Below are 20,522 nucleotides of genomic sequence, written 5' to 3'. Positions count from 1 at the left end.
TAGTGTCTTGAAAGGAGGATATAAGATGAACATCAACAAAAGCAAAACGAGGATAATGGAATGTAGTCGAATTAAGTCGGGTGATGCTGAGGGAATTAGATTAGGAAATGAGAGACTTAAAGTAGTAAAGGAGTTTTGCTATTTGGGGAGCAAAATAACTGATGATGGTCGACGTAGAGAGGGTATAAAATGTAGACTGGCAGTGGCAAGGATAGTGTTTCTAAAGAAGAGAAATTTGTTTACTTCGAGTATAGATTTAAGTGTCAGGAAGCCATTTTTGAAAGTATTTGTATGGAGTGTATCCATGTATGGAAGTGAAACATGGACGATAAATAGTTTGGACAAGAAGATAATAGAAGCTTTCTAAATGTGGTGCTACAGAAGAATGCTAAAGATTAGATGGGTAGATCACATAACTAATGAGGAAGTATTGAATAGGATTGGGGAGAAGAGAAGTTTGTGGCACAACTTGACTAGAAGAAGGTATCGGTTGGTAGGACATGTTCTGCGGCACCAAAGGATCACCAGTTTAGTATTGGAGGGTAAAAATCATAGAGGGAGACTAAGAGATAAATACACTAAGCAGATTCAGAAGAATGTAGGTTGCAGTAGGTACTGGGAGATGAAGAAGCTTGCACAGGATAGAGTAGCATGTAGAGCTGCATCAAACCAATCTCAGGACAAGACCACAATAACAACAACGCTAATGACATACTGCCTGTTGGCTTCTGTGGTAGTTTCTTTGGCCGATGTTTGTCTGATGATTTTTCTGACGTTTCACCAGCAAATTTCACCCTCAATTTCTGGTGGTGGATTGGAGCCGACCTCGCGGCCACCGACTGACTATATGTACCTGGCATGCAAACGTCCAAGGACTTCTCTGCAGCCATTTCCAGTGCAGTTCTCCTCTTGCTGCCTGCAACAGTTGTTCACTGCAGCACGGGAAGCTCAGATCTGTTTACCTTAAGGTTTTATTCTTTCTTGTTTCTCATGTTCGTGTATTTCTATAGCTGTCTGAACAGGTGGATGTGATGGCCCTTCTCTACAGACAGAACTTTCATGTCGGAGAATTTTACTATGTGGTTAGTCTGTCACAGCGCATGCTCTGCCACAGCCTATTTCTCCACCTGCCCCAACTTGCAATGACACTTATGTTCTGTGATCCTGATGGTGATTGATTGTCCACTTATTCCATTACAATGTTTCTTGCATGTGCATGGTATGCAGTATATTCCTGACATTGCAGGTGGATTCCTTCTATCCTCTGCCGATCTGACACTCTCTTTGCTCTTCTTTGTTGGTTTTTAAGTAGTCTTTATGCCATGTTTGCACAATATACGACCAATTCTGTCTGTCACTCTGGGAATGTATGGCAGGAAGACTGTACCCAACATTTCTTTTTTTGATGTGTCACTTCGCCGAGTGTTTGACTCTGTTATATAACTTGTGGAGTACCCATTGCGCCTCAGAATACTTTCCAGGTGTTTCATTTCGCATTTGACATTCTGCGACTCACATATTCATCTTGCTCGCATTACGAACTCTATTTTCTGGCTCAGTTGGAGATTTGACAGTTTGTGTGTGACGGTTTCCGATAAATGGTGTGTCCCATGTTTTCACCGTGCGTTGTGACCAGCACATCTAGAAAGGGTAGTTTTTGTGCTTTCCTACTTCCAAGGTAAATTATAGCATGGAGACTGTTCAAGTGTCCTAGCCATAGTGTTCCTCGGAAACTGACACTCATGTACCAATACCTGAACAAACTATCAAATCACCACCTGAGCCAGAAAAAGAGGCATGATTAATACGCTTGTAACATGAACAAGACAAATATGTGAACCACAGCCACGAGATGAAACAGCTGGAAAGTGTTCTGAGGAGCAATGGGTACTCCGCAAGTTATATTAAAAGTATAAGAATCAAAGACTTGGTGAAGTGACACGTCAGTAAAAGAAATGTCAGGTGCACCCTTTCTGCCCTACATTCCCACAGTGACAGACAGAATCAGCCATATATGGCACAAACACGGCATAAAGACTGTTTATAAACCAACAAAGAAGATCAAAGAGTATCTTAGAACAGCGAAGGATAAAAGGGAACCACTTGCAATGTCGGGAATATGCGGCATACCATGCACATGTGGAAAAGTTTATTTTGGAATTAGTGGACAATCAATCAACACCAGGATCACAGAACATAAGTGTCGTTGCAGGTTGGGACAGGTGGAGACATCGGCCATAGCAGATCACATGCTGTGGAGACCTATCACGTAACAAAATTCGCCGACAGGCTGTAGAAAGGAGCGATCACTCCCGCTTGTTCAGAGAAGCTATAGAAATACGCAAACACGAAAATCGTTTCAACAAGAAAGTCTCAAGATAAACAGAACCTGCCTCCCCATGCTGCAGTGAACGACCATTGCAGATAGCAACCGCACCAGAAATAACCACAGAGAAGCCTTTGGACGTTGGTTTGCCAGGTACATACAGTCTGCGTCCGCGATCTTGGCACCAGTCTACCACCAGAAATGGAGGGTGAAACTTTGACAATTTCAGCCACTTGTGCTAGCGAAACACCAAGAAAAATCATAAGACGAATGTCGGCCAAAGAATCTGAGACAGAAACCAATAGGCAGTTCGTCAAGAAGTGCCCACGAAAGCCTTAACAGTTTTGTATGATTGTGAGTGATATACTTCTTTTCCATTCATTAGCAAGCAATTGTGTGTGTTAACAATGGTGGTTAAAGACACACGTCATGCGCATAATGCATTCTGAATAGTCACAAGTGGATAGTAAGTGGAAGGGGGGGGAATCTCACCAGCATCAATGCCGACAAAGGGAAAATCGACACCAAAAGATATTTACGTATGTTGGAGGGGAGGGGGCAGAGGGAGGAGAGAGAGAGAGCTAACAGCCTATCTGAATCATAGAGTGAATTTTGGAGAATTAGTAGGATCCATGGGTGTACCATGTGAAGTTCAGTAAATGTAATTCCTCTTGGAGAGCGAGTTGTATATTTGACTGAGTGCAGTATTGCTTCGCAGCATTTGGTGCCCAAGAAGCTGTATGCTGTTGACTGTCTTGCCTTAAACATCTATCCAACCCATTAGTGATTAATCCACCATGAGATCAAGCTCTTTGAGATTTGTACCAAATTTTGATACAGCAAGATAATTGTTTTCTTCTAAACACTTGCACCCCTCAGTTTCTGAACCATGACCAGAACCTCCCCTTTCTCATCTTTTCCAAAAGAAGCAGCAGCGGCGGAGCAGAGGGTTGCCAGTGTTTGTTGTAAAGCACACACTCCAATGAAGCACTGCAAAGAACCCAGCAGAGATGAACAGCAGGGAGTCAAGCTGGACAGGCCTCTGACATTGTCCAAGAAGCATAGTTTACCTCTCTCTCTGCCACACCTGTTGTCTGCATTCTCGGTGTGCGTCAATTGCGTCTGGGTGTGCTGAGCTTTCAGAAGCAATGTGTGCATCTGTAACCACAGTTCACTTTCATTGTTAATATAAAAAGCATTTAATGATGGAATATGTGATTCATTCAGTTAAGGTAACCTAACACTTTATACGATACCAGTCATCTGGACTACATAAGACTTAAAGAAAGAAAGCTGTTAGCTGCCTTTGGACTAACACTTCTAGAATTTTTATCTCTTGAGAAAAGCTTCAGTGCACTGTACCTATGTCAAGCGTGTGTGAGATAATGCTCAGAACTCAGTGGTCTCACGGTGTCCTCAGCGAAATCACTTTATGTATTGTTTTAAGTCCTCAAATAATGGCGTAGTACACATGTAACTGTCACTATTCTATCTTCAGTTCCCAGCTCACACTCAAAGGGTCTTCTAAACACATGAAATCTGGAGCTCAAATGCACATTCCACTGACAAGCACGAGAAGGCCTGTATTAAAAACTTTGTTTTTCCAATTATCAGTGATTTTACATTCAAGGTAGGATCACAAAGCTTTAAGAATCAAAACCCCTCATCACCTACAAAAATTTAAGGAGAGTTACATTTTGTGCTCAGAAAGTGGTTTACCATGTGAGGTACGCAGGATCCTATAAGTCATCTGTTTTCTATTAGAATTTAAAATTTTTTTGCATCACTAAATCTGCCCATTGAACCCAATTCTATTCAGTAAATGTATAATATAGCCACTATGAACAGTGAGTGATGCTATTTATAACAGTGGTTCCCTCACTGAACATTTTTCCCGTCACCATTTCCGAGACAACTGTAAAATTCTCAAAGACGAATGTAAAATTGCCACTTCCTTTCAAACTCTGCGTGCTGTGCTGTGCAAGCATTATGCGCTGAACTGCAGAAGCCCTGCTGCTCTGCCATGCTTTTCTGCATGTAGTGTGCAGTGAGCCAGAGCTGCTGCTTCTCTTGAGCAGTCCTTTATCTCCATGTATGAACATCTCTATCTCACTGATCGTATTTTTAAATACAATGTTCTCAGTTGTCCCCCTCACTTCCTTACCTATGTTTTGCTCTCAAAATTTTTTTGTAGAAAACCTTCAGTAGTTCTTTCTTCTCTGCTATTTCTTGTAGAACCACCTCCTTTGTTTTTGTCAGTCCAATCTGCTTCTTGTAACTCTCCTCCAGAACCACAATTCTGCAACTTTGAGGTGAGTTTAATCTAGAGTTCTTTTTCATCTTGGTAGCTGCACTGGATCATAAGTCCGAGTACTTGCACTGCACCAGAAAGCAAACATAGTGGATATCCTGTGCAGCGTCACAGAAATATTTTTAGCAGTGGAAGAAATTATTGTAGAAGTTTGTGGACTGAAATGGATCCTACATTGAAAGCAACCATTACCACCAGTACTGCATGTGTTTGGCAAATAATTTTGTAGCACATTTATTTTCCCTTCTCATCAGGTCTTGTACACAGCATTTTTTAAAAAACTACAGTGAGGTGACAAAAGTCATGGGATACCTGCTAATATTGTGTTTGACCTCCTTTTGCTCGGCGTTGGGCAGTAGCTCGACGTGACATGGACTCACATCGTTGGAAATTCCCTGGAGAAGTATTGAGCTATGTTGCCTCTATAGCCATCCATAATTGCAAAAGTGTTGCTGGTGCAGGATTTTGTGAATGAATTAACCTCTCAATTATATCCCATAAATATATTTAATGGGAATCATGTTGGGCCATCTGGGTGGTCAAATCACTCAATCGAAATGTCCAAAATGTTGTTAAAACCAATCATCACCAATAGTTGCGGCCTGGTGACATGGTGCATGTCATCCATAAAAATTCCATCGTTATTTGGGAACATGAAGTCCATGAAAGGGTGAAAATGGTCTCCCAAGTAGCCAAATATAACTATTTCCAGTCAATGATCAGTTCAGTTGAACCAGAGGACCAAGTCCGTTCCATGTAAACATAGCCCACACCATTATGGAATCACCACCTGCATAATGCCTTTGTGACAACTTGGGTCCTTGGCTTCATGGGGTCTGGCCACACTTGGACACTACCATCAATTCTTACCAATGAAAATCGGGGCACATCTGACCAGGTCACAGTTTTCCAGTTGTCTAGGATCCCCAATAAGGTCACGAGCCCAGGACAGGTGCTGCAGGCAATGTGGTATTAGCAAAGGCACTCACGGTCATCTGCTTATGTAGCCCATTAATGGCAAATTTCGCCACACTGTCCTAATGTACAGGTTTGTCGTACATCTCACATTGATTTCCACAGTTATTTCATGCAGTATTGCTTGTCTGTTAGCACTGACAACTTTACACAAATGTCACTTCTCTGTCGTTAAGTGATGGCCATTGGCCACTATGTTGTCTGTGGTGAGAACTAATGCCTGAAATTTGGTATTCTCAGCACACTATTGACTTTGTGGATCTTGGAATACTGAATTTCGAACAATTTTCGAAATAGAATGTCTCGTACATCTAGCTCCAGGTACTATTCAGTCTTAATTCTTGTCGTGCAGCCATCACCACACTAGGAACGTTTTCACATGGATCACCAGAGTGAAAGTGACAGCTCAGCCAATACACTGCCTTTTTTTGTGTAAACGATACAACCACCATCTGTATATGTGCATATAGCTATGCCAAGACTTTAATCACAATTAATCCAGTGATTGTTACACTACATTATATTTTTTGTTTCACTTCTTATAATATTTTATCTCGGATATCTGTGAGTACAACAAAGACAAAAAATTATATTGGTGATTGTTGCCCTGTTCTGACCGAGCTAGAGATTTAATGGAGTGCCTTATTTGTAAAACAACACCTTTTCAAAATATTATCTATCACAAAATAAATATTACCTATGGCTTGGTCTCTTGCCAGTATTTGCTTAGTGACATTTAGCCTGCACAGGTTTCAGGGAAGACAACAGGAATTTGACCTAGTCTGAGGATTTTGAATACTCCAGAAGCCCAGACAAGACAGAAACATGAGGAAAAACTGTTTCACAGTATTTATTGCAAATGATTTTATAAAAACTTTAATCATTTTTAAGAGCAGAATTTTGTCTGAATCCTTTTCCTTTATTGAAAATTTCAATGCAGTACTTGCCATTGCTTTTAATTATCATCAGTAACCTGTCTAGATGAAGTTGAGACGTAGGTCATGAATAAAAACTGGAAGGTAAGCTGTGTGTACTAGTCAAGTCTTTTTTATGGTTTCTTTCTTCAGATTATTGAGTGCACTAATCTGGACAGATACAGGGTTACTGTAATCACCCAAACTGAAATACAGGTGGAAGTAATGTAACCACTTCAACCAAGAGTTTAGCTTAGGATTTGTGCAGTTTTGGTCAGCCACAGACTGCATATCTCACATTTCTTCTTTTCTCGATGAATCATGAGATGCTATTGTCCTTTGTGATTCTCTTCTGAATTAGCAAACCAATAAACACACAATACATTCAGTGTTTTAGGACAATCACTTCACATCTTAAATTACTCTCCAAATTGTATGCAGTAGAGCAGGTCTGCTCACTGATCTGCTCATGTGAGCTGGCTCAAGGCAACATATGGTGCAGAAAGGAGTGGCGAGGAGAGGGAGGAATTGCAACATGATAGCTCTGCAATGAGTCTTCAATTCTGCTGCCAATAATCTCCATGTTACACGGAGGTGTATCACTTCATGGTGTCTCCTTAGTGCGTTTTATAGCAAAATGTATTTTCTAAAACTGTTGTATTAATTAGAAATAACAACAAAATGAAGCAACCCTTAATATTCTGATGAAGTGAAGAATATGCGGCAGCTAAGTAAGAAACATGGTATTTCTTACAGTTGGTGTAGCCTTATGATTAATATCATTTTAGGATGAAATTTAAATTGCCAAACCTGTATATAGTGGGCATTTTATTGAAACATTAAACATAGAAACACAGGATGTCAATGAATATTGCTTTTCTGCTAGTCACTAAAGCATCAATGTCTTATCACTTTTTGAACGGTTTTAAGTTGAAATCTGTCAGTATGCTTCTGAAGGCAGATTCTGTTCTCCTCACTGTGGAATTAAGTTGCTTGTCAAAAAATATTGATCAAAACATTGATATAATCGCAGCTACAAACTTGTAAAGTCATAGAAATTTACGTTGAGAAAAATTCTTATAAACATTTTTTGCGACTAATTTCATTAAGGAACTTACAACGCAACTGTAGGTCCATAAGTTATAGCTGTAGCTGAGTTTCCATATCTTTACTATCAAGTGAGAAGACACTGAACTTTTCATTTAATATTTCAAAATCCTGAAAATGAATATCAAATTTGTGGAGACGACCAATGAATATATTTTGATACTGTTTAAAATTTCACTCCTTTTCCCATAGTTAAACATGTCAACTTGGAAAAATGAGCTATGATCTCATTGCCTTGCTGTTTATTCCACAAACAGAGTGTCATCTTAATGGTCCGAGTCATACATCTTTGAAATTAATACGAGGGTCGTTCAATAAGTAATGCCCCACATTTTTTTCTTTTTTAAAATCCATTCATATATATCGACAAATGTCCTTGTTGGTGCTCCACATGTGATTTTTGTTCTATGCACTGGTGAAGTTTTTAACTGTTGTGGCGGATGGCAGAGCCATAGTACAGCATCAAAATGACATCTACATAAGACATGTTACAAACAGTGTGCTGTTATTGAATTCTTGTGTGCAGGAAAAAGAGACCATGGTGAACATCCATAAATATTTGTGTCCAGTGCATGGTGATGCTGCAGTTGATAGGAGTACAGTTGGGCAATAGGTAAAGAAAGTTACAGTCTCAGGAAATGCAGAAACAGAGCTCCATTATCAGAATCAGCCTCGCTGACACATAAGTTGCCAACATGGTATCAACTGTGATGACTTGCACCAGGCAACCTGTCAACTCAACGGGGGGGGGGCCCTATCCACACCCACATTTCATTTATTTTCCCTGCACTATGTAATGACACATGGCTGCTCCGTCCATGGGTGGCAAGTGAGCATGAGTGCTCTTGTTCGCCTAGATGCATCATCAACAGGCCTGCACGAGGGCCTGGGGCTTGAAAGTGGCACCTAAAGATGACTTCTTTCTCTATTTGGTACAAGAAGTGCTCACACCATTACCTTGTTGGCTACAAATGGATGAACAAGTGACAGGATTCGAAAACCCTCAAGAAGTACTTGCAGGTGTGTCTGGCGGAAGAATATCTCAGCACAGGGCATTGCCTACAGAATTCTCAAAAATGGTAAGTGCTGTGTCGTCCAGACAAGACACAGCCGGGTAAAAACACCACTGGCACAAAGATGCGAGCTGGTGACAGTGCCATGGAGACTCGCCACTTGTGCGGGTTCCAACAGTGCAATGGGCAGTGCTGATGATGATGATGTTGACTTCGCCTCAGCCAATTGACGGCTGAGTACAATTTGCCAATGACCAGATGACAATGGGCAGAAGCCTACTCAAAGGATAGAACAGCAGCTCTTGTCTACTTTGTTATAAATAATTGTCCAGGCCTAACTTAGACAGGGAACGTCCTTCAGTGAAATCTTAGAAGTGAACAGACTATTATTGTAAATTGCATTTGCTATGTGCTGTAGAATTTGCATAACATTATTTACACTAGCCATTGAGGGTAGCTTTTGTGTTATATTACATGCAGTGTTGCAGTCTTCATTATTCGACAAGCCATAAAGGTAAGTAAACTTTTTTAACTCCTTTGTGTGACTGTTACTAATTTGTTGGAGCACTGTAGAACCTTCATTCTCCTATCCTGTTACCTGACACTGAGGCATAGCTGTGCAATAGTGGCAGGGAGAAAATGTCTTAGCAGTGTACTGCACCATAAGCCATTTCACAAACTCTGCCTACCATAATGTAACAGGGGCAACTTGGCCTCCACAGCAGTAGCAATGAGGCCTTTATAAAAGTAGTGATGAGAGTTTGGAAGAATAAGGAACACAGTCTAGCATATTCCCATTTATAAATAGTTCTGCCAACCTGCAGTGGAAAATGTTCAAATTACTTTCATTTGAGGAGTGCCTTTGGGGGGAGGGGGAGGAGGGGGGGGGGGGGGTAATCTTCATCGCAGACTGTTTCGCCTTCAGAAAAATAGCAACTTCTGTCAAAATTTGGCATTATTAGTGTTGTACATCCAACCACTTATGCTAAGTAACCTCATGAATACAATAAGATGGCCAACAAACTTATTTGAGAAATACATCTAATTCCATAAAGGTAAAGATAGCTGTAATCAACCAAAAGGTTGGTTTGAAGACCACAGTGCTTTACTAAGCAAGGTCCTGTGGGAGGTGGTGTTCATTTGGCTTCCTCTGCCTTTGAACTGACTGACCCAGCTGGTTACAGGGGGATCTGCAGTGCAACTCACCAGTTTTCACACTAACAAAGATTGCTAGATGTGAAAAAAAATGATAAGTGACAGGTCTAAATCCTCGGACTGATTTAGATTGAACCCCAGACCTTTGGGTTCTCTGAGCCACATCCAGATTTCATAGGAAGTACCATCATCCCTATACATGTAACTTGTTCAGTATATGGATATGGAAGGAGAAAACACCCCTATGCCAAATGCAAGAACTCAAAACATTATTCTCTTCCAAAGCCACATTCTGAACTGACAATTACTATATGGAACTGAATCCTTTTCAACTCCACTGCTAATAGATGTATTGAACGTGATATATGGAACCATCCTTCTACTTCTAACACCTGCACGTTACAAAGTTTCCAATATATTAGATGCCACCTTTTCACTGTTTGTTGTAATTCCATGTTTCAATTTCTATTTGATCATTAATTATATCATACACTAAATGTTTAATTACTGCACCAAATGTAAATATCTTGCGTCTCTATGAAAAATTTCAAATACAGCAACATATGTTTGAAACTGTGCACTTTCCTTTGTTGCTGTGTAGTTACTCTCAAAGGATAGGATTTCACACACTGTTGTTCAAATAAAATAACTTTGTGATTGGAGTTTGGAGATGGGGAAGAAGGGGCTGTGTTGTTAAGATGCAGCCAACTGCACTTGACAATGTTCAGCATGTACCTACAAAATGGACAACACTAGAAGCATGTGGCTAAACAACACTCTGAAATGTCCATTACAAATTATTTATATCACAGCATAAAAATCATATTTGTCAGAACACTGAGGCATTTTAATTTCTAATTAATTTTTATATTTCAATGTTCAACATTTACACAAAAAAGATCAAGACTAGAGTAAACCTTCTACAAAGATAAATGCATAATTGTCAGGAATAAGACTATTATTATAAAATAACTGCAGTGAGAAACAGTGATTAGGAATACTCCTGAGTATTTAGTAGTAAATATTTGTACGTTTAAAATACTGTTCCAGGCTACAACAAATGCATATATTGATTATGCAATCTGAAATTTCACATGTTAGCACAGTAGTTACAAGAATAAAGTTGTGTGCTTTAAATACCCTTCAATCATAAATACAGGAGGTTTGCAGTCAATTTAGTGCCATTTACTCCCAAAATAGAAAATAAAATGTTTTTAACTTCCCTTACAAACTACCATTACATACTCTAATGTTTTGACTTGTAATGAGAAAATCAGAGTTTACTTTCATCAACATGCCACTTCAATACTCGTGGTGAAGACTGACATGCTATAAATTGCATTCTCTTGCATATATTTTCTTTCTATAAAAAAAAGAAGTCTCACTGATCAATAAAAGTTAAAAGTCTTCCCTCTAATGAATTTTGTGATAATGGAGACTCTTTCTTGCTCCAGATGTTTTATAAATAATTTGTGCTTTGAAAGAACTGGGGCTGTGTATGAACCCCAGATGTCAGATCATTTGTGTCTTGATATTACCACCCAGATGTCAGATCATTTGTGTCTTGATATTACCAATATTTATGTATCACACTGAAAAAATCTTGTGCATGAAAAGGCTTGGCACCATAATTATTTATGCAATGTTCATAAAAACAAATTGTGTCTCAGAAGTTTTTTTGTTCTGTTTAAATATTGAATTATGACTAGCCACGGTGAGATTCCTGCTAGCACCCAGAGTTTTACAGTCAGTATCAACTGACTGAACTTTGGCAACAACTGTTGAGCAATGCGTAGACCACCACACACCAATCTGCAGGGTTCGTTCACAGGCGAATTCTGAAAGCACTGGAATATAAGAAAAAAAGAAAAACTTGTTAACAGCATGTTGTGTAAGAATAATGTTGGACTTAACCAGTCACAGGTAATCTATTAATGCTATTTGACATCACATTATAAGATACTGAACTTCCCAGTTCAGACTGTGAAAGAATAAAACTGATCTTTATTAACAGTTACCCGGAATGACCTAAGAATTGTGCAAGAGAATTTCTGTGTAGTTTGGAAAGTAAAAGAGAGGTACTAGCAGAACTGAAACCATGCAAGTGTGTTGTGCTCATGAAAATCAAGGTTTTGTACTCCAGTCCTGGTCCGTTTCACAATTTTAGTCTGCTGGGAAGTTTCAAAACTGTGCACACTCAACTTCAATGTGAAAGATTCAGTCTGGTTCCTCGAATTAGTTTTGTCTAACGGCCCCAAAAAAATTATGCAATCAATTTCATACTGGTCTCACTAAGTTATTTTATTGTGGAAAGTCACAAAAAAAGAGACCAGAAGTCCATAAAAAGTAATTTTTATGTATATCTATTCACTAGCAAGCTAGTTTACTGTGGTTGTCGGAGGAAATTTCATGTACCATGATCATTTTCCCCTGTTCTGTTCCTCAGGTGAATGGTGCATGGGGAAGACTACCTATTTATAACCTTCCATATGAGCTTCAATTTATTTGACTTTAGTAAGATATATGAGGAAGGAAGTAATTGAGAGGGCTAACCAGAAAGTAACATACATTTTGAAATAAAAAATTAACACTATGGAAAAACCAAATTTTATTATATACATTTTAAAGGTAAGCTCCTAAGCTATTTTTCTACATAATCGGCATTCAAATTGAGGCACTATCATACCATGACAAGTTTTTCAATACCCTCCCTACAGAAATCTGCCTCCTACGATTGCAACCATTGGTTTATATCGACACATAGTTCAGCATCAGCATCAAACGTTGTGGGAAGAGGTGGTAGTCGCTCAGTGCCAAATAATGGCTGTGTGGTGGATGATCAAACACCTCCCATTAAAACCCCCACCAGAGCTCTCAGGTATGATTAGTTGTGTGTTGTCTTGAAGAAACAAAACTTTTGCACTCAGTTCTCCCTAACGCTTGGTTTGTATCAACTACTTTAACTTCGTCAGCGTTTGAAAATAACTATCTGAGTTAATTGTGTGCCATATTCAAGGAAATCAACTAGAATCACTCCAGTGGCCTCGATCTTTCTTGCTGATAGCTTTTGCAAACACTTCCATTGTTTCTTTGGAGGTCCCCATTCCATCGACTACCTTTCTGTTTCACAACTGACTTGCTTCACCTATGTCTTGTCCCCAGTTATGATACAATCTTTAACTTTGTTACCATTTTCTCACCAGCTTCGAGGAAGGTCAGTGCTGCAGTGAGTCTCTGTTTTTCGTGGTCTTCTGTTAGAATTTTGGGAACCCAACTAGCACAAAATTTGTTGCAACCAAGCTTCTCCGCCACAATTTCATGCACCAAACTTTGCGATTACAGAACATTTTCCCCAAAATTCACAGAGCGATGACTGTCATGAATTTTATCCATTTTCATCACCAGTTCATCAGTCACAAGGCTAGGCCTATCACTGCAGTCCTCATCATGAACACTGGTACAGCTGTTTTGAAAATCAATGCAACACTGCCTCACTCAGGTTTCACTCATTATGCCTTTTTCCATATACATCACAAAAGGTCATGATAAATTTCAATTATTTTGTTTTTTTTTTTTTTTTTTTTTTTTTTTTTTTTTTTTTTTTTTTGCCAACAAAAACCAAATTACATAATTCATCTCACAATTGGTGGGATTTTCTATTGTTGAGTACATTTTAACATATCACAGAAAGCGAAGTAGTACAAATACAGATTTCATGCTACCACCACTGGATGCCTACTGAGTGTAGGAACATTATGGCTCCCAATGGCTGATTGAATCCCCCCTCCCTCCTTTTTTTTGCTATTTATAAAAAATAATCTGTGACTTAATACTCGACAAGTGGTTGTACAATGATTTTTTAAGTGCCCTCCTTTGTTAATAGATTAGATTTCCTTAAGATCCTTCCAATAAGTTTCAGTCTTGCACCTACTTCTCCTGCAACTGATTTTATGTGGTTATTTAACTTTTCATCACTCTAGGTTGTGGTATCATTCTATAGAATTTACCACTGTTTTTCACAAATCTGAGGTCAATTGTAACTACTCTATCTGTCCTAATCAACTGCTTCAGATGATAACTCTGTGTTAAGCATGACAAAAAAATTAAGATCGGTTTTGTTCTGATGTAATATACCAGATGCTTTTGACCACTATCTTATATTCTATATTATATATTTTATATGGATTTTAACAAGTGTTCAGTGCAAGAGCATTCTCTTTCATACGTGGTTCCTCTTTGGAAATTATCCCAAACTCTACTAACATATGCCTCTTATTTGCAGTGATATATTAGATTCTGTGGGGGCATGTTCCATGAGCTAATCCTGCAGATCCTGATATGAGAGCACTGCTTATCTTAATATTAACACTTTTTTTAAAGTGAAGTCTCTTGAAGTAGTCCAGTCGTAGCCCAATATCAAAACACCTTGATTATAATAACTAGTTTTACTTAAAAGATAGTGTTGTTATCACTATTTATTAATCAAAATGCCAGCAACTCTTAACTCTTGGCTTGACAAAATCTGATCTCAGTTTCGTATTCCTCTGTCAATGAATTTGTTGGATACACATCACAATAATATTGTTTGATGTACTGTAAAGAAGACATGTCAAGTTGCAGACAGACACAATTATAAACTCAAGCACACCTCATGTACACACGATTGCCAACTCCACGTGTGTGTGTGTGTGTGTGTGTGTGTGTGTGTGTGTGTGTGTGTGTGTGTATTTTGAAGGCTGTAGGCTATAAGTGAGTGTCTTAATTGTGCCTATCTGCAACTTGGCGTGTCTTCTTTACAGAGAGTAGCAATCTATCTTTTCCTGCACTGTTGATATCCCTACCTGGAGTTTCCATTGTTTGATTTTTATTTTAGAATTTTTCTAGTGTTTTGTGTGTGTTTGAATGTTCTTAGCACTTCCTTCAGACTCATTTCAATCAATATATTACAAACACTATTTGCCTGCAAACAGAACCAACAATTTCTAAGGGAGTCCAAAATTTCATTTGGATGTACTGAATTACTGTATAATTGGCCACCAGTAAAAACTTAAAATAACATGACATTTAAATTTTTTTGTCAAAATCCAAGTCTTAATTCTGATGCTGAGCTTGTCTGATGTCATGGGAATGGAGTCAGAAGTCACCAGCATAAAAGGCGCAGCCTCAGCTGAAGAGGAGTAGTTGCAGTGAGTCTTGGGACAGTATTGACAGATGCACATATTTTTCGAGATAGCACTGTACTGTTTTGCTCAGTGTAAATGTGGGAACACTGATGCAATGAGACATTTAAGTGCACCCCACTGAAGACTTTATATGTTTAATGTGATCTTAACTTTATAAATAACAGAATCTATCTGTGGATCTGCAACTCTAGACAAACACAAGGTAAGTTAGGAGTTTTAGATATGAGAGTCTACTGTATTAGTGGCGTCACATGAATATCATTTCTAATAAATATCAATATGCATACTCCTAGATATTCAATGGCTTGTGGCTGTAAACAGTCGTCTTCAACCAAACAGTAATGGTTCTTTTGGGGGAAAAGTACACATTGACCATGCAGGATTTAGACATAAGAACATAAATAATATAATTATCATCACTGCTAGCTTCAGCCACAAATTGGTCGTCTTCACAATTCATTCACCATAGGTGGAATTGTTGGAAAAGGCATATGAAAACAATTATTTCATGAAATGCCATCTACGTGGTATGCAGTAGGATCTGAAGATACTCAGTGTAGTGTCAAAACTGGTGGTGAATTGTCATAATTGTGATTATGAAGAATACAGAAAGGAGTATGTAAGAAATGGGCCTTTCTGTCTATTTATGTGCAGTACATTGTGTAAGTTGGCAAACTGCTAGTCACGGTACCAGAATCCCACTCAGAGAAAGGGTTCCATATATTGCCTGTTGAAAGACAGTGTGACGGATGCTGGAGGGTAGTTACGAGAACTGACTGTAAGGTCTGATTTCACTTCACAACCATGACAGGTGCCTAGGAAGGAGGAGGGGGGGGGGGGGGGGGGAGTAAGCAATAGAAAAAGAAAATAAATAATTATATGAATATAATAGAGGGAAACAATCCACGTGGGAAAAATATATCTAAAAACAAAGATGAAGTAACGAAAGCATTGGTATGTTGATAGACACACAAACAAACAAACAAACAAACAAACAAACACACACACACACACACACACACACACACACACACACACACACACACACACACATCCATCTGCACATATACAGACACAAGGAGACATATGTAAAGGCAAAGAGTTTGGGCAGAGATGTCAGTCAAAGCGGAAGTACAGAGGCAAAGATGTTGAATGACAGGTGAGGTATGAGCGGCAGCAACTTGAAATTAGCAGAGATTGAGGCCTGGTAGGTAACGGGAAGAGAGGATATATTGAAGGGCAAGTTCCCATCTCCGGAGTTCTGATAGGTTGGTGTCAGTGGGAAGTATCCATATAACCTGGACAGTGTAACACTGTGCCAAGATGTGCTGGCCGTGCACCAAGGCATGTTTAGCCACAGGGTGATCCTCATTACCAACAAACACTGTCTGCCTGTGTCCATTCATGCAAATGGACAGTTTGTTGCTGGTCATTCACACATAGAAAGCTTCACAGTGTAGGCAGTTGGTAAATCACGTGGGTGCTTTCACAAATGGCCTGCCTTTGATCATGTACACCTTCTGGGTAACAGGACTGGAGTAGGTGGTGGTGGGAGGGTGCATGGGACAGGTTTTACACCGGGGGCAGTTACAAGGGTAGGAGCCAGAGGGTAGGGAAGGTGGTTTGGGGATTTCATAGGGATGAACCAAGAGCTTACGAAGGTTAGGTGGACAGCGGAAAGACACTCTTGGTGGAGTGGGGAGGATTTCATGAAGGATGGATCTCATTTCAGGGCAGTATTTGAGGAAGTCGTATCCCTGCTGGAGAGCCACATTCAGAGTCTGATCCAGTCCCTGAAAGTACCCTGTCACAAGTGGGGCACTTTTGGGGTTCTTCTGTGGGAGGTTCTGGGTTTGAGGGGATGAGGAAGTGGCTCTGGTTATTTGTTTCTGTACCAGGTCGGGAGGGTAGTTGCGGGATGCAAAAGCTGTTTTCAGGTTGTTGGTGTAATGGTTCAGGGATTCAGGACTAGAGCAGATTCGTTTGCCATGAAGACCTAGGCTGTAGGGATGGGACCGTTTGATATTGAATGGGTGGCAGCTGTCATAATGGAGGTACTGTTGCTTGTTGGTGATCTTATGGCTATCCCACAAAGGTGTATGTGCATTAAAATCTCCCAGTAAAAGAAAAGTTGGTCGGTTGGGTGGAGAAGGGACCAAAATAAGCGGTCATCAGTCCCTCCGACCTTAGATTAACTGAAACCGATAAGATCCCACATTAAGAGAGGGAACTACAATGTCCATAAAATGATAAACTAATGACAGGGAAGGAAGGAAGAAGCACAGGAGACAAGAGAGACGCTCAAGACATAACAGATCCCGTAAGGAAAGGAGTGGGAAGGTAGAGGGCCGGGGTGAACCACCAAGCCCAGTTGAAACCAATCCAGTTGGGGCAAAGGCGAGAGGCAAGAGGGCCTACCATCCCCTCCACTCACCGATAAGGTGGAAGATCCCTCCCTTAAATAAAACGATAAAAAACCCCATCACGAATAAAACATAAAACGAAATCCACCGCTGAGGCATTGTCAGCCAACACAAGGGGTAGCGAGTCTGGAAAGTTAAAAGTGGCTAATTTGGTACAGTCCAATAAGATGTGAGCCACAATGACAGAAAGGGGGGGGGGGGGGGGTCCTCGTGATGGAGGAGATAACTATGAGTCAAAAAAGTATGACCGATATGGAGGCGGCATAGGATGACAGAGACCTTACGAGAGGCACTTAAGGAGGACCATCATGGAGTTGTAGAATCCTTAATTGCCCTGAGCTTGTTCGGTGAAGAAAGAGTGACCCATTTTGCATCCCAAAGGCCCAAAACCTTACAATATAATTCCGAGCGATGGTCTATTTCCGGAATGCCAATAGCAAGAGATGGCCTGGTAGTAGCTAATTTAGCCAGTCAATCAGCAAGTTCATTGCCAGGAATCCCAACATGGCCTGGGGTCCAAATGAAAACCACTGAACATCCAAGCTGAGTGAGGAGAGAAAGGGAGTCATGGATAGCGATGACAAACGTGTGGCGAGGGAAGCACTGGCCGATAGCATGCAAACCGCTCAGTGAGTCACTACATATAGTGAAGGATAGCCCTGAGCAGGGGCGGATATGGTCCAGTGCTCGCAACATGGCTACCAATTCTGCAGTAAAAACACTACAGCCATCTGACAAGGAACAAAGTTCCTTGCGTGTGTAAGACAAACCAGTGCGGCCAGCAACCACGGAACCATCAACATAGATCACTTCTGAACCCTTAAAAGAACTGAGGAGATAGGAGAACTGGTGGCGAAGAGCCATCGGAGGGACAGAATCCTTTGAATCGACTGAGAGATCAAGACAGAGCTGTGGCCGAGAGACGCACCACACAGGGGAACATGCTTGAGTGGAGAGGAGAGGCGGTAAAGGCAATTGCTGGAGCTCAGAAAAGAGTGGCTGAATGCGGACAGCCATGGTAAGCCCACACTGTGGCTGCCACTGCGGCAGGGTGACCTCCGTGTCTGGATAAAGGAAGATCATAATTAGGGTGTTTTGGGGTGCAGCGAATGCAGAGCGCATAAGATATCAGCTGTTGCAAAACTCACAGTAGTGGAATCCCCACATCTGCGAGAAGGCTAAGTACGAGGCTAGTCAGGAAGGCACCAGTCGCAAGTTGGACCCCACAGTGGTGGATGGGGTCTAGTATCAGCAATGTCGAAGGTGACACAGACAAAGACAGGACTTCCATAGTCTAAACGAGACTGGACCAACTATTGATACAATAGCAGGAGAACAGACGGTTTGCACCCCAGGAAATATTGCACATACACCTAAGAACACTGAGATGGGACCAGCACGTCCTCTTCAGCTGGCGAAGATGAGGGAGCCATGTCAACTGGGCATCGAAGACCTGACCCAAGAAGCGATGGGTGTCCACCACCTCGAGGGGCTGGCCATCAAGGAACAGTTCCGGATGGGGATGGGCTGTATGGCCACGGCAGAAATGCATGACACATGTCTTGATCGCCGAAAACTGAAATCCATGGAAGAGAGCCCATGTGTGCGCCCGACAGATTTCCCCCTGTAGACGTCGTTCTGCAGTGCCATTTATGGAGGAGGCGAAGTATATACAAAAATCTTCAGCATACAAAGAGACACTGTCGGCCCAACAGTTGTCACCAGACCATTAATGGCTATAAGAAAGAGAGGGACGCTCAGCACGGAACCCTGTGCAACCCCATTTTCTTGCCAATGGGGAGAGCTGTAGGAGGAGCCAACTTGGACCTGAAAACAGTGACAAGAAAGGAAGTTATGGATAAAAACAGGCAGAGTGCCACGAAGGCCCCGTTCATGAAGGGTGGTGAGGATGTGGTGGCGCCAGGTGGTGTCATAGGCTTTATGCAGATCAAAGAAGACTGCAAGGTGTTGCTGATGGGCAATAGCCAACTGGATAGCAGACTCCAGGTGGACCAAGTTATCCACCGTAGAGTGGCCACAACGAAAACCACTTTGAGTCAATGACAAAAGTTCACGGGATTCAAGGATCCAATACAGCCACCAACTCACCATGCGTTCAAGGAGCTTACAGAAGGTGTTAGTAAGGCTAATTGGACAGTAGCTTTCCAACTGAAGAGGCAGTTTCCCTGGCATCAACACCAGAACAACAATGCTTTCCTGCCACTGGGTATGAAAGACTCTCTCACTCCACAGACAGTTGAGGATGGTCAGTATACAATGGTGGCCAGCCACTGATAACTGTTGGAGCATTTGGTTATGTATCCGAGCCGGTCCAGGGGACGTGTCAGGACAAAGGGCGAGGGCACTGGCAAATTCCCACTAACTGAATGGGGCATTACATGGCTCCGAGCAGTGAGAAACAAAAGACAAAGGCAGTCATTCTGAACGCTCTTTCAGGAGAAGGAATGTGGGCAGGTACTGAGCCGATGCCAAAGATTGAGCAAAGTTTTGAGCGAAATTTTCTGCTACAAAGTCCGGATTGGTAAGGACAACACTATGCACAAAAATTCCTGCAACCCCGGTGGGTGGACAGTGACCAAAAATTCGTCTGAGTGTGGGGTCCAATGGCAGCTACCTATCGTTCCCAGGAAATCCGTTTCTGAAATTTGATTAGGTAGCAGGCCCAGGCGTGGAGTTGTTTAAAGACCAGATGAAGAGCAGTAGAAAGGTGCCACTTGAAATGTTGAAGAGCACGGCAGCAGTTTTTTATGGCTGCAGCAATTTCCGGAGTCCAACAAGGGACCACCTTCCGGCGGGAACCTGAAGAAGGCATTGCTGAAAGGATGGTGGCAGTCAAAGTCTGAGTAGATTCATCAACACTGTCATGTGAAAATACAGAGGGGATGGGAGCAGAGGAAAAGGCACCCCAATCAGCCTTAGATATGGCCCACCTGGGAGGGTGATGGAGTGAGAGACACTGAAGGGAGGTGAAAACAATGCGGTAATGGTTGATGTCACATAAGTCATCTTGGATGCCCCACTGAATGGAGGGAAGAAGGCCGGGACTGCAGATGGAGAAGTCAATGGTGCAGAAAGTGCCATGCACCACACTGAA

The 20,522-nt window shown here is 41.2% G+C and overlaps 1 protein-coding gene across 1 annotated transcript in view; it reads right to left on the bottom strand.

Annotated features, from left to right (window-relative positions):
- Positions 1-10,585: 10,585 nt before the first annotated feature.
- The window catches only part of LOC126272539 (calcium and integrin-binding protein 1-like), a 44,172-nt gene continuing 34,235 nt past the window's right edge, over positions 10,586-20,522 (bottom strand). Inside the window, exon 5 of the mRNA XM_049975457.1 lies at positions 10,586-11,648. Coding sequence (XP_049831414.1) covers positions 11,627-11,648 — 22 coding nt within the window. The 3' untranslated portion in view covers positions 10,586-11,626. The remainder of the gene's footprint in view (positions 11,649-20,522) is intronic.

The sequence above is a fragment of the Schistocerca gregaria genome, chromosome 5 (assembly GCF_023897955.1).
Source record: "Schistocerca gregaria isolate iqSchGreg1 chromosome 5, iqSchGreg1.2, whole genome shotgun sequence".
Lineage (NCBI taxonomy): Eukaryota > Metazoa > Arthropoda > Insecta > Orthoptera > Acrididae > Schistocerca > Schistocerca gregaria.
Note: the sequence above shows the minus strand (reverse complement) of the source record. Positions and strands in the feature narration are given on the sequence as shown.